A 16,082-nucleotide genomic window follows, 5' to 3' on the forward strand; every position below is an offset into this window, starting at 1 on the left:
TTTAAAACACAGAAATTAAGCTATATAAAGTCTAGTCAAACTGAACTATTATAATACTTATTGATTTCATATCAAAAAAGAAAATTATTTTTTCTGGTTTTATGAAAACTGAATGACATGTACTATAACCAATAATGTTAGTGGACTCTATTAATAAAATCCTTTCCATATACATGTCTACTGATTAGGACACTATAGTGGGACTCAGGAGGACCTGGCTTCAAACTTTCTGTGAGAGCTTGGACAAGTCACTTAATCTATCCTGTGCCCCAGCCCTCCGTCTGTAAAACAGATAATACTTCCCTATTTTAAAGGAGTGCTGTGAGGTGAAAATCCATTAATGACTGCTAGGTGCTCAGACAGTACAGTGTGAAGGCCAGGAAGGTAGGTAAGTTATAAACATTAGATAAATTAGTCATGTTAGATCTGCAATCTTCCAGATGTGAGTTGGGCTACTCATTAGAGTATGGGTCTGATGTGCTCCCTTCAAGAAGCAATTCATAAACGAGTCACCACATTCTACAATTACTCCAGCTAGTCCCAAATACAGTAATAGGTATTGTAGCAGCATAGTTTTGAGGTAACAAAATAATAAATAGCCAGATCCACATTTGAGAGAAACAGCCACACTCTTCTCACATGTACAGTTAAAAATGCTTATTCACAGCTGCTACCTGAACATCCAGGAGCACCACTGAATCTAAGAACCCTATATTGTGAACCTGCTTAACAAACAGTAGCACAATCAGTCAGAAGAATTAATATAATTCTTGGTAACTCCTCCAATTGCTTCTCTATCCACTAACATTACCTCAGGATTATTATTAGCACTAAGCTTAAACTGGCTAGCCCTCATCCATGGGTAATAAGCTAAAAATATAACTACAAGACTCTCCCCCTCAGTTTCATTATCCACTAATTGTACAGTATTGTATTAATCACATAATAATCAACGTGTATAACCCAAACAGCTTAGTGTTAGCACAGATTTATTATGTCTACCACTTGGGGGCAGCACTGTAATTGCAAACTGTTACAATTTGCACATCTTTAGTCAGTTACACAATATATCTTTCCAATATGTAGTAAAGAAAAAACACCCAAAAAGCCCCCTATCATTCACACCCAAGAGAAGGTAAAAAGGGGGAGAGGAAAGAGAAAGAGGTAGTTGGAGGAGAGAGGAGAGAAAACAAAATTGGGAGGAAAGAAATTTAAAAATAACAGAAACATTGCCATGTAGCATGCTGATATGAGACAAGTAACTGGAAAATTACATCACTGACTTTTGTTGGGGAAGGGACAATTCTTTGTCAAGTACTCAGATACTTCAGTTATAAGTGCAATATAATAGAAAGACAGTTAAAAATACCAAGTATGAGTAATTAAAGGTACCTGTCTCCTCAAACCAGGATGCCAGTACGTTAGCATTTAGTTGCAATGAATTGCTAATGACTATTTTATTAACATTTAAATATGTAGGGCAAAATTATAACTTAACATTACATGGCACGCAGAGCACTGCTCCAGTGAGTGATCACACAGGCTGCTCCTGCAGTGGCATAAACCAAATCTCAAATTGGTCCCTTGGTGCATAAGGAGTGAGAGTGTCTACTACTGCACTACTCCCAGGGAATATCAAAGGGGCAGAGTATTGCAGCACAAGCTGGTGAGGCCTACACATACCAAACTCCCTGATAAAATCAATTTGCTTGTATAATACAGCCTTGAGAGAGCATCTTATCTCATCAGTGTGACTGGAGATGTGCTAGTGCTATCCTGGGGGTCATCTCTCTGTTTCTGGGAAGATGCTAAGGGTCAACTGAACATCACATTCTGTGAGGGCTGTTGCATTCCTGCTTGAATATGGCTGTCAAACTGTTAGAGCAGTGTGGGCAGTGCAGGCTACAATATCTGTGGCATATGTGCTACTATCTGGTTTAGGGGCTGTAGACATGCCTTAATTTGCAAAAACAATTTGTTAAAAAACAAGGGTGATGTCATGCTAGGAGTCTACTACAGGCCACCTAACCAGGTGGAAGAGGTGGATGAGGCTTTTTTTAAACACCTAACAAAATCATCCAAAGCCCAAGATTTGGTGGTGATGGGGGACTTCAACTATCCGGATATATGTTGGGAAAATAACACAGCGGGGCACAGACTATCCAACAAATTCTTGGACTGCATTGCAGACAACTTTTTATTTCAGAAGGTTGAAAAAGCTACTAGGGGGGAAGCTGTTCTAGACTTGATTTTAACAAATAGGGAGGAACTCGTTGAGAATTTGAAAGTAGAAGGCAGCTTGGGTGAAAGTGATCATGAAATCATAGAGTTTGCAATTCTAAGGAAGGATAGAAGGGAGAACAGCAAAATAGAGACAATGGATTTCAGGAAGGCAGATTTTGGTAAGCTCAGAGAGCTGATAGGTAAGGTCCCATGGGAATCAAGACTGAGGGGAAAAACAACTGAGGAGAGTTGGCAGTTTTTCAAAGGGACACTATTAAGGGCCCAAAAGCAAGCTATTCCGCTGGTTAGGAAAGATAGAAAATGTGGCAAAAGACCACCTTGGCTTAACCACGAGATCTTGCATGATCTAAAAAATAAAAAGGAGTCTCATAAAAAATGGAAACTAGGACAGATTACAAAGGATGAATATAGGCAAACAACACAGGAATGCAGGGGCAAGATTAGAAAGGCAAAGGCACAAAATGAGCTCAAACTAGCTACGGGAATAAAGGGAAACAAGAAGACTTTTTATCAATACATTAGAAGCAAGAGGAAGACCAAAGACAGGGTAGGCCCACTGCTTAGTGAAGAGGGAGAAACAGTAACAGGAAACTTGGAAATGGCAGAGATGCTTAATGACTTCTTTGTTTCGGTCTTCACCAAGAAGTCTGAAGGAATGCCTAACATAGTGAATGCTAATGGGAAGGGGGTAGGTTTAGCAGATAAAATAAAAAAAGAACAAGTTAAAAATCACTTAGAAAAGTTAGATGCCTGCAAGTCACCAGGGCCTGATGAAATGCATCCTAGAATACTCAAGGAGCTAATAGAGGAGGTATCTGAGCCTCTAGCTATTATCTTTGGAAAATCATGGGAGACGGGAGAGATTCCAGAAGACTGGAAAAGGGCAAATATAGTGCCCATCTATAAAAAGGGAAATAAAAACAACCCAGGAAACTACAGACCAGTTAGTTTAACTTCTGTGCCAGGGAAGATAATGGAGCAAGTAATTAAGGAAATCATCTGCAAACACTTGGAAGGTGTTAAGGTGATAGGGAACAGCCAGCATGGATTTGTAAAGAACAAATCATGTCAAACCAATCTGATAGCTTTCTTCGATAGGATAACGAGTCTTGTGGATAAGGGAGAAGCTGTGGATGTGGTATACCTAGACTTTAGTAAGGCATTTGATACGGTCTTGCATGATATTCTTATCGATAAACTAGGCAAATACAATTTAGATGGGGCTACTATAAGGTGGGTGCATAACTGGCTGGATAACCGTACTCAGAGAGTTGTTATTAATGGTTCCCAATCCTGCTGGAAAGGCATAACGAGTGGGGTTCCGCAGGGGTCTGTTTTGGGACCGGCTCTGTTCAATATCTTCATTAACGACTTAGATATTGGCATAGAAAGTACGCTTATTAAGTTTGAGGATGATACCAAACTGGGAGGGATTGCAACTGCTTTGGAGGACAGGGTCATAATTCAAAATGATCTGGACAAATTGGAGAAATGGTCTGAGTTAAACAGGATGAAGTTTAACAAAGACAAATGCAAAGTGCTCCACTTAGGAAGAAAAATCAGTTTCACACATACAGAATGGGAAGAGACTGTCTAGGAAGGAGTACAGCAGAAAGGGATCTAGGGGTTATAGTGGACCACAAGCGAAATATGAGTCAACAGTGTGATGCTGTTGCAAAAAAAGCAAACATGATTCTGGAATGTATTAACAGGTGTGTTGTGAGCAAGACACGAGAAGTCATTCTTCCGCTCTACTCTGCTCTGGTTAGGCCTCAGCTGGAGTATTGTGTCCAGTTCTGGACACCGCATTTCAAGAAAGATGTGGAGAAATGGGAAAGGGTCCAGAGAAGAGCAACAAGAATGATTAAAGGTCTTGAGAACATGACCTATGAAGGAAGGCTGAAAGAATTGGGTTTGTTTAGTTTGGAAAAGAGAAGACTGAGAGGGGACATGATAGCAGTTTTCAGATATCTAAAAGGGTGTCATAAGGAGGAGGGAGAAAACTTGTTCACCTTAGCCTCTAAGGATAGGACAAGAAGCAATGGGCTTAAACTGCAGCAAGGGAGGTCTAGGTTGGACATTAGGAAAAAGTTCCTAACTGTCAGGGTGGTTAAACACTGGAATAAATTGCCTAGGGAGGTTGTGGAATCTCCATCTCTGGAGATATTTAAGAGTAGGTTAGATAAATGTCTATCAGGGATGGTCTAGACAGTATTTGATCCTGCCATGCGGGCAGGGGACTGGACTTGATGACCTCTCGAGGTCCCTTCCAGTCCTAGAATCTATGAATCTATAACCCTGCCCGTTTTGAGTGACTCCACCCCCACTTTGTTACAGAGCCAAACCATGTCATACTAACAGTGGGCAGAGCTAGTGACAGCTCTGAACTATTCCCTCTGATCATGCAGGCAGCAGGTAGTTGCCTCACTACTTGCCACCACACATATAGACTTCTGGAAAACCTAGTGTACTCACATAGGGTGTATGATGATTTAGGGGCTTAATAATTAAAGCACAATTTAAATTTTATGATTAATTGTAAAATAGAAGAAAATAACACAATTTTTCTTTCCCCAAAACAAGCTTTATAATCTTGCCATGTCAAATTCTGCCTCGACCAACACCCTCTGCAAGCCAAGCAAAGTCAGAGGATTAGTCAAATAAGTAAGGGTAGCAGAATTTGGCCCTAAGACTACATCATACCATGTTGTGTTGCTGAGAGAAGCCTAGTGGGAGGTACAATGCATAATGGGTCTTATTCTCATTTATAGTAAGCCCTTTTACACAGGCTCATGGAAGGGGGGTGGAGTAAATACAGGGAAAACAATCTATAGCAGTCTAAATGGTTGTTCAAAGTGCACACACCCTGTGCACAGGACACTGCACCACACCTATGGATGGCAGTGAAATAACTGCCATGGCAGTGAAATAACTGGCATATGCACAGATTTGTTTTCCTAACTGAAATGATTAGGTCTTAATTGCGTTATTTTCTCAAAATACAAAGTCCTGTAACCTGTCAGTTGAAAATGAAAAAACAGCCAAAAAAAACTTTTTTTCACTTCCACCATAGAAAGAAAAAGGTGCCTGAAGCTACTAACTTCATTATTTTACATAATTTACTAATTTTCAAGACCAGACTTAAAATAAAAATGACTAGATTAACATAATTAAATTTTGAAATTTTATTAAAAAAGAAACCCTATTTTTAAATGGAAAGTTCCATGCTTGAGCATGTTTGCTTTTAATAAAGAGCAAACTGACTCAAAAATATGTAAGGTGGTAACAGATATACTAACACAGCCTTGCTGACAGTGGCATTAATGCCATTTTCATCAGAATATGAATAGATTGGTATCAGACACATTCTTAATTCAATTCATGTACTAACCCTACAGTACATGATCATTAATGGTGATAAAAAAAGCCCACAGTTCCTTTACAGTTTTATCAAACTCTTACATCCTTTCACTGTTATTACAATTTTAAATGTACATTTACAAATTCATATTGTTTCTGATTTAATAATAACAGGCACTTACTGTGCTTTCGATCATCCATCAGCACAGAAACAAGAAGGGATTGTGTGTATATACGTGTGGGAGAAGGGAGAGAGGGGAGACAGTGTCTGTGTGCCACCTTTATGCCTCCTGGTGTTTTTGCCTCATCCCCTGGGATGAGCACAGACCATCTGCCAGGCAAAAAATAGCCAAAGTCCAGCAGCATTTTGGACATACCCTTCCCCTTGTCCCCTGAAGAATGGGAAAGGTGTCAGAACAGAACCTTTCTGGCAGCTCTACATTGGCCAGGCATCTCGCCTTTTTGCCAAGGGTCATCTCCACCCAGTTTGCTGCCCCTTTAAACTAGTGGAGCAGCCTAAAGGGGCCATTGGACAACTGATGTCCATGGTCTCCTGACCCCCTGTCCCATGCTCTTACTACGAAGCTATGGTTCTGTATGCTATTCTTGACAAGAGTTTCTATTTATATATACACACTGGTCTCTCAAACCCTCCTACACATTGATGTAAGAACTACAGATAGTATTAATGAAGAAACTGAGGTAATAGATTCTCTATGTGATAGGTTTTCCCACTAATTGCCATTGATCAGAAGGAGGACATACATCTTCTGGTAATCTGGGATAAGAGAGTGCATCGCATTTTATGGGTCTATATTTGTCATTTTAATAAAAGAAAGAAAATCAGCCAGGAGCTCAGACCTGGGATTCATCCCTCTCTCTCCTCATGGGGCCAGCAGGAGATGCTGGAGCCCCATGGGCTGTGTAATTTCAGCACAGACTGATCACAAAGTGCAGGAGGCAGGAAGCGCTCTTTTCCAGAGCTAGCTCTGCAACTCCTCACCACGCCATTTCCCCCTCTTTTTTGCTTTGACTTTACTCAGCAACTGGCTTTTTCCTGAATAGGTCAGCACACCACAGTGTTTGTCTCTGTATCCTTGAAAGAGCTTTTGTGACTCAAAGTCATGGATATTTTCTGTTGGCAGAGGCCCTAAAGAACGTACACTGAAATCGTACTTTAAACACAACTTAAATGTAAAATAAGAGAAAAACATACCATAATGAGCACTGTTGAAAGTACCTGCAAGAGTCTTACATGAAGAATTATCACCACCACAGATTCCACACTTATCTCTCCTTGCCTTGGAATTCAACACATGATCACAGCCAGCTTGCTACAAGAAATACAATAAATCTGTGTTGCATATATTGTAATAAGTCATTCAGCTCAGTAGAAAACAGTGAAAATGGCACATTTTAAGCTTTTTCCCCAAAAAGATTTTATTCACTATATATATATCAATGGACTATCTCCATCTTAGTTGGCAAATTATGAACAGTCTTTTATATGATCTTAGGTGCTGTGATGCAAGGACAAAGTATAATAGTTCTGTTATTCTAAGAAAGTACAATGCAAATCTATTTAATATTTCTGCATTTCTTGATGCATTAACATTTTATAAAGCTTTTCTATCTACAATATTGAATGTTCACTATAAATTTTAAAGACAATTTGTTCAAAAACCTCTGTAATGTTAAAATGAATCAGTTCCTTTAGTGTTATGTGCACATGAACATCAATTCTTTTAAACTCTATAGTTATAAAATAAAGAATGATTTATTGACTATTTATATGACCTTTAGCTAAGATACTAAGAAAAATAAACTCAAGATCACTATTTTAATTTTTAATTCTTTACTCAGACCATTCCCTTTCCCTCCTCCACATAAGTACAGCTGCTCTCTGTCATTCCTCCCTGTGGTTTACCCTAATGAAGGGTCAAATTTTATCTTCACTTTCACATTATGCAACCCACTGCAATCAGTAAGGATGGGATGGAAAGCAAAATCTCTCTCAAAGTTCTGGGTTGTTTTAGCATCGCTCTCCCTATAAAAGGGCCTGTGGTATTACCATAATTTTCATCCCTCTAAGAAAACTGAAATGATCCCTTTCAGAGCTAAATTGCCTCCTGATTTTGAGAAATATGATGTAAAACCTCCTCTCCATAGAGGCAATAGCACTTTTCTCTGCTATTCACTGACTTCAATAGAGTTATCCCTAATTTACACCTGTTTAAATGAGAGAAGAATTAGGCTCTTAGGATTCAAATCTGGGTCTTCAACTTTATGAGCTCTACCTCTAGGTCACTAAGCTGACTAGGATCAGAACTTTGTTAAAAGCAGTTCAAACAACTTTGCTTTAGTGGTTTCCAAGAGGATTTGCTTTGACGTATATTTTTATATTTTTTTGAGAGAGAGAGAGAGAGAGAGAGAGAGAGAGACTGACTGTGTGTGTAGTGTATAGTATGTATATAATAATATGTAGTATACTATAGCATATACTATATAGTATAAGGTGTACGTACTATATATATAATGAAAGAGCGTGACTGGGTACCACAGCAGAAGTCATCTGCATAGATGAATTTGTGTGACTGAGTCAGTAGCAGGTCGTTTGTGTACAGACTGAACAGGGTGGACGCAAGCACAGGGCATTGGGGTGTCTTCTCCATTCACTTGTTCCATCTCACGAAAATGCCTGTCAGGAAATAGAAGTTCAGCAATGTCCACCACTCATGCTGGGCGAGCTCTTGACAGTTTTATCAGAAGACCCAGTGTGCCATACTGTATCGTAGGCTGCTGTTAGGTCCAAGAAACAGCTCCAATCTTCAAGTTCTGTTGAAACCTGTTTTCTATATATGTAGTGAGAGCTAGGACTTGGTCATGTGTGCTTCGACTCTTCCAATAGCCAGCTCGGTCAACGCTGAGAATTGCCACCACTTCTGGAGATATACGCTGGAAGATAAGCCACTCCAAGTCTTTGAATCTGACAGATAGCAGTGAGATCAGTTGGTAGTTTGCTGCATTGTGTGGGTCCTTTTCAGGTTTTAGAAGGGCGATTACTTTTGACATTCTCCAAATCCTTGACAGGTTACCGAAACTGACAACCTGCGTCAGGAATTTGGATAATCATTGATAAGCATTGGTTCCAAGGTGATTCAGGAATTCTGGTGAAATTCCAGATTTGATGTTGCACAGTACAGTGTCTAGTTCAGTGTTTGTGAATGGTGCAGATTACATCATCTGAATTGCTGCCATTCATTGCAAATCTGCCATTTTACAAGCTTATTCAGGGGAACCTTTGCAACCTGAAGCAAGTGGCTAGCAACTTGGTTTGGAGTGACAGGAGGACGGGGCAGAACTTGCTGTGCCAAGTCAACACAAAAGGTTCCAGGATTTCTGGCTGGAATGGGTGAAATTCATAATCCTTGTTGTTTCCTCCCATCTTGCTTCTATCACAGCAGCTAAGGACTTTATTAGCTGGTCAGCAATATCTAGATCTCCAGACAATTCATACCGCATCAATAGTTCTGAACATATGGTGTCAAAACAAGGAATGTAGACTCAGCAATAGCCTTGTGGAATGGACTCTCACACTGCTTTGAAGATGGCTCCATGGAAATGGTTGTAGGCTTCATTGACTGGCATGAAACATGATGGGATAGTAATGATACTTCATTCCAGGATTTTGCTAAATTTCTCCCAATTTGGTTTCCTGAAATTCCATCTTCTTTTGTCTAAGTTTCTAACAATGGGCAGCTGAAGACAAACATGGATAAATGCTGGTCTGTGTTGACTGTATGGAAAGTTGTCCAGGACCACATATGATGCTGGTTGGAGTAGTGATGTCACCCAGCAGAGGTCACATGAGCAATCACATGACCATCTGGCTGAGTGAAATGTACCCCATTGTTTTCAGTCATGGACAAGAACAAGGTTGTTGTTTGACGACAACCTGCCCAAGATGGCAGACTACTGTAGCAGTTGGCACCTCCAACGAAGTGTGACAAAGACAGTTTTCAGTGTCTTCCACCTCCACAATGTAAGTTAGACATCTTCCTCACTGGATAATGACTGAAATACAAGGCAAAATAGGTCTACCTTGGTGTCACACTAGACCACTATTTGACTTACCACAGCATCTAAAACAGACTGCTGCCAAAGTCAGGACCAGGAATAATCTAATCAGCAAATTAGCCAGTTTGACATGGGGCACAGGTGCACAGAAGACTTCGCACATCAGCTCTGGTGCTGTGCTACTCCTCAGCGGACTACTGTGCCCATTTGTTGTTGTTCACCTCACAGTAAATTGGCTGACGCTGAATTGAACTCAACCATGTGTATCATCACAGGCACCCTATGCCTGACTCCTATTCTATGGCTATCAGTTCTGAGCAACTTAGCTCCTCCACACATCCATCGCACACAATCAATAGCCAAACTGGTGGAAAAGCTACATGCCAATCCAGGTCTACCACTGTATGCAGACATCTTCAGTCACCACAGAGCATGATTCATGTCCATCATGGTCTCAACTACCAGATCAGAATTTTTCAGCAGAAACCCTATGGTGCAATAAGTGGTCAGCTAAAGAGATCTGGAATGGTTTCATTGTCACTGATCTCACCGTTCAACTGCCGGGATTTGACCTGCCACATCATCTTTGGACTCTGTTGAACAGGTTCCGAACTGGCCAAGGAATATGCACAGCCAACCTCTACAAGAAGGATCTACGCATGACCCACTTTATCAGTGTGGTCTCTGTCAGTCAATGGCACATGTTGTCGATGAGTGTCAACTAATCAGACTTCATGATGGCCTTACGGCCCTTAATTATGCTGGTAAAGCTGCTGTCAGGTGGCTCATCAAGCACTGCAAACGCTAGAAGAACTGTATGTAGTATATACTATAGTATACTATATAAAGTATATAGTATACATATATATGTGATAAATATTTATTAGTATGTTAATACATTGTATGTGTGTATATATATATATATATATATATATATAAGTGTTATAATATCCAAGTTAAGTTTAAATACCCTGCATAAGCCTTGAACGCATATGTCATTGGTTTCAGTTCCACAGGGGGTACCATCGGCAACTCTGTCTTTCAGCTGGTAGTAGGAAGTTGTTCCAGACACTCGGCAAAAAAGTTTACAGCGATCTTTCATAGAAACTGTAAAGAAAATCCAGCATGATTTTTGTCTGTTGTAAAGCTTTAAGTAAATGAACATTTTTATTTAGTTAGCAAAGAAAATCTGTATTTACTTACTGCCACTGTATTTTGGAAGCCAGCGTACAGCAGATGTAAGACCATTGATGTTGAAATGTTTACCATCGAAATCAGAGCACTGTTGCTCTCGAAAATCTTGTTTGCCCTTTGGACATGAATCAGTACTACATGATCGAAATTTCATCCTGCGACCCACACAGTATTTTCCTCCATTTCTCGGCCTAATCAAAATGATTCAAAGTAAAGTACATAGGATCAACATCACTTCCATCATTTGTTTCTAAAACAAGCAGTTGATCCTAATGGCAAAACTTCAAGACAGTCTTTTATCATATCCATTCAGCATAATTTTTCCCTCTTATACGTTGATATTCAGACCTCATTCTCCACTGCTTTGTGCAGTGAATAGAGAATGCAAAGTGGGTGTATAATGATACCATTTTAGAATCAGGCCTTTCAAGTCTATAATAATCTGAATAACATGAACATCTACTAATCTGTAAGAGCCCCATTTTATTACCCTTATTTGCTGTAGTACTTTACTCTGCAAGAATTAGTAATTAGTATTACACTGCAGTAGTGCCTAGGGGCCACAATCAGGATCAGAGCCCCATTTTACTAAGTGCTGTACAACCACATAATGAGAGACAGTCCTTGCTCTGAGGAACCTCATTCTACTGAAGTCACTTGCAGTAAGGGAGGCAGACTCAAGCCCTAAAGCATTATTCTCCAAAGTTCTAACATTAGTTTCATTACCACTGGCAGAGGCAAGTCACATTTACAGGACAGAAAGGAGGTGAAAAAAAAGGAAAATACTGTCAAATAGAGAGGAAATGTTTTATTAACATAAAATTATGTACTCTTCAGCATCCAAAGGCCTAGCTAGAACAGTGCTCCCTACCGCCAGTGAATATTCTTGTTGGCAACCTTGTGAAAAAGCCATAGATGAAAGGAAGTGATTATTTAAAAGGTTAACAAAGGGAAAATATGTTATTTTGAAGTTCCTACTTCAATGAAAGCATTTCAGTGTTGACTCTAAATTCTAACAATTTATATAAAGTTAGAAGAAAAGGTCCTCTCTAAATGCAATTTTAAAATATCTGAAAAACACATAATTCACCTGAGAGAAATTATAAAATTAACTCAGAAACCTTCTGAATATCAGAGATTGTAGACTGACCTCCTCTAGCTTTAGAAATTATTTAAATGGCTATTTATTTTGCTGCTGCCTTGAACTAACTTGCTGGGATACTACAATATCAAAAACATATTGATATAAACAAACAAACAAACAAACAACATACTCAGGTCGATTACACAGCCTGGTTGTGCTTTTGATTCCACCTCCACAGGTTCTTGAACATGAATTATAAGGTCCCCAAGGTCCCCATTCTCCATCTACAGGACGTGTTTCCATTTCTTTGCTTACACAAATCCCATGGTAACAGTGCTGTTCAGTTGACAAACAATAACATTTAAAAGTTAGCTATGTGTGCTTAAAATCTGAAAACCAAAATGGAAATAGTAGAAAAATGATACAAAAAAGATATTGTGAAACAAGATTAATGGAAATCAACTGACAAGTTTATTATCGCAAGGTTACTGTATCACAGAAACAAAGGAGAAAAAAATCTTATTAAAAAAAACACATAAAATTAAGGCTCAGCACCAACAGGTAACATTAGATTTTCCAAATGGCTTAGCTTCTATTTTAGGAATGTAAATGAAGTGTCAAAATTTCAAGAGTGTTTTTCAACCAACAGCTCTCATTGAGAACCACAGAAGCTACTGAGAACTTTTGAAAAGGTGGCCACTTCATTTAGGCACCGAAATGGGAACCAAGCTCTTTTGAAATTCTGACCCTAAATGCTTGTTGATATTTTACACACAAACTTTAGATCTAGATCTGCAGCAGTCTTCATCTTATAAGTTCTCTTCTATTTGCCTTGAAAATTCATGATGAAAAGCAAAACTAAAAATTCTACCGTATTACCAAGCCACCAAGAAATTCAAAGTGTTTTAAGTATTCTACTAAAGCAAACAAAGCTAAAGGAAATATTAAGTAACATTCAGAACAATTTGATTTCATTATGACATATACAGTGTTCTTGTAGCCATGCTGGACCCAGGATATTAGAGAGACAAGGTGGGCAACTTCTGTTGGTGAGACATACAAGCTTTCGAGCTACACAGAGATCTTCCTTGAGTCTGGGAAAGGTACTCAGAGAGTCACAGCTAAATCTCAAATATCATTTTGATGACACTCTATATCTGATTTGTGCATGGGCCTGAAGACTTGCAGATGAGAGTGACTGGCAAAAATACTGCGAATGGAACTGGCCAAATTCAGCTATGGCATAAAGTGCAACTCTCATGTTAGCTGCAGGGGGATTCATTAAGTTAGAGATAGAGATAACACAATTACTGTATATTCTGTTAGGGCCACTGCAGTTATTGGACTCAGCACCTTATAACTGTAACTAACGTATTATTGTTAATACAAACCATGAATGAGCATGGTACGTTCCAGACAAGTGAGAGACAGTATTACTACTTCTAAGAGTGTACAATCTAACCACCCGATCCTACACATGAGTAGCCCTACTGAAGTCACTAGGAATTTTCCTGAAAAAGCAATTATTAAAAACAGAGTAAAGACCTCAGGATTTAGTGTATGGGTGAGATTTTTATAAAAGCACCTAAGAGAGATAGGTGCCCTACTCCTATCGACTAACTATGGGAACTGGGGGACTAATTCCTTTAAAATCCCAGCCCACATTTGGTCTCTACATATGGGCATAACATCATGCCTACACTATGACTCCCAGTGATTGCCTCATTGGACCACAAAGAATGCAACTAATGACAATACTATATATAAATTCCCAAGTCAGAGTGGTAGAGAAGGTTCCAGATTGGCTCTGGGATTTAGCAATTAAAATAAGTACTGCAATGGGCCCCGCCTTCCTCAATAGAACTGAATATATCACATCCAATACAGGTTTATGCTATGGGGTTATTATCCACATATATAGCACAAAATGGGTCTTGAAAATTACCCTTTTTGTTATTCAGCCAATACTGAACACATCACATGCAATACAAGGGTTTAATAATCATTTTGCTCTGGATATAGGAACTTATTCACTAATCAGATTCTCCATATTGAATGCTGACTGCTCTCTTATCTGGTTGAAATTCTCTGAATTTTTTGCCCTGGGTCACCTCAATGTCCACAAAGATGGTATTTTTTGAGTATTGGATCCTATGAATCCTATGGATCCTCCAGAACATGGGAGGATGGGTCTACTCAAGGTAGATTTGGGCCCACAAACAGAAGAGCACATGCTGGATTTTATCTTAGCTTAGGACTGGATACAGAGAGTGTGGCAATTATACAGTCAGACCATCACCTCCTTCATATTAGGGTCAAAACCTAGATTAACATTAAATTAAAAGGACTAAAGGACCTTTTCATTAGTCCAATCTCACAAAATGATGGACCTAATACATTTTCAGTACACTAAGGGATACAACTACTGAGCTGTTGGACTATGTCAATGGCCTAGAAGGACATTATGATGATGATAGCTATTGAAAAACTGGCTCTTGAATATTCCTCCCCTCTGCATCATCCTCACAGGTCACCTTGGTATTGATATAATCATTGTAACAAATGGAACAACCACAAAAGACACTAGAGTGCCATAGGCTGTTCTATCCCAGCTGCTCATATCCCTCAGTGGTAAAGAAGTAAGCCCTCATAACTCCTACTAGCAAGGATGGTGGAAAATGCCCCCTTGACACTGTTCAATGCATGGCCCTTCTAAAAAGGTTGCCATTTTCATCAGAACTCATTCATTAATGGCTTTCTGTTTCTCAGTGTGGCAGGACATCACAGCATATTTATTTCCATAGATAGCTGTACTGTGCATATCATTTTCTTGCTGTGGTGTCTATTATAGGGTCCAATTTCACCTTTTTAGTCCAGTCTTCTAGCACCTCCAAATTAATAGCTATGAAAATGTGTTCATGCTGTGAGAGATCTAAAATGTGAATATGAAGAAACATAGCTCCTGTATGTCCAGAATTTGTCAATAGGATGACAGGAAATCAAATATGAATACAGTGGACTGAAAATTCTAGCTCCTATTTCACAAAAAAATAGTACTTTATTCAAGTATGAGATTTTTCCTGTACAACTGTTACGGATATCTGACAGCATAGCTAAGCCAAAATTAAAAAAGAAAACAAGAGTGACAATAACTTCAAGGGAGATTTCTGAAAAGTTGCTCATAGAAATCCTATGACTACATCGGGATTATTTCTCCCCATAAAAGTGGTAAGCACATGTTCACATCTGGGATTTTAATAGTTTCTTCAATGAAGTTGTATCAGCTATTGTTCTGCTACATTCCTACAGAAGCAACAAGATGAAGTCACAGTAGAAAACTGATGCACCAGACACATTCCAGATGTTCCATTGGGCTTTCTTCAATCATTTAAAAAGTTTCCCTTTTCTGTCAAAAAAATCCATGTGTTGATTTACATTATTATATATATATATATATACACACCACAAGAAGTGTGCTAGGTAGTTTATAATCCTACACATACGTACACCAGAATAGAGACAATGGAGAGATCTTAACCTTCATGACTGTAGTTTGACTAAACAATGCGTTAAGCTCAAGCCCAGAAGACCCAGTTTCCCAAACTCCCTTCAGGGATCTGGCGGTTGGAGAGTGGAAAATTCCCAAACACAGGACAAAAGTTAAGATGTTGATGCTAACCTTTTGAAAACCAGAGGCCGGGTGTGTCTGGCAGAGTGAAACAGGAAGCTTTTGGGTAGGAGTGAGAAAGTGGCTGGACCAGCCAAAGTCAGAGAAGGCTAGTGGGGAGAGAAGGATCCATGTTTCAGAACACAAGCTATGTGCTACATCAGAAGGATCCTGGATACCCCAGATGACTCTGACCCCAGTCCAAAGAATGCTCTGGACTGGTGGAAAAACTGAGGCAGGGAACTGAACATAAGGTTTATTATTTTTGTATAGGTCTGTGTATCTCTCATATGATTCACTAAAGAGCAATATTAGAATCCTGTTCAAACTGTCTGTATGTTGTGTGTTACACCTATCACATGCCCTTGAAGAGTTAAGTTGTGGACCCAGAACACCCACACAGCTGGAGTTCTGGGAGAGCGTGGGGGGACCCTGAGTGGTAAGTACTGATACTAT

At 39.3% G+C, this 16,082-nt stretch overlaps 1 protein-coding gene across 1 annotated transcript in view; it reads right to left on the reverse strand.

Moving 5' to 3' along the window:
• ADAMTS20 (ADAM metallopeptidase with thrombospondin type 1 motif 20) overlaps positions 1-16,082 on the reverse strand; it is a 185,312-nt gene that overhangs the window by 94,278 nt on the left and 74,952 nt on the right. Inside the window, exons 12-15 of the mRNA XM_065400040.1 lie at positions 12,150-12,295; positions 10,885-11,066; positions 10,652-10,788; positions 6,821-6,938 (exon numbers count right to left, since the gene is read on the reverse strand). Of these exons, the coding sequence (XP_065256112.1) occupies positions 6,821-6,938; positions 10,652-10,788; positions 10,885-11,066; positions 12,150-12,295 (583 nt within the window). The remainder of the gene's footprint in view (positions 1-6,820; positions 6,939-10,651; positions 10,789-10,884; positions 11,067-12,149; positions 12,296-16,082) is intronic.

Source organism: Emys orbicularis, chromosome 1 (genome assembly GCF_028017835.1).
Source record: "Emys orbicularis isolate rEmyOrb1 chromosome 1, rEmyOrb1.hap1, whole genome shotgun sequence".
NCBI lineage: Eukaryota > Metazoa > Chordata > Testudines > Emydidae > Emys > Emys orbicularis.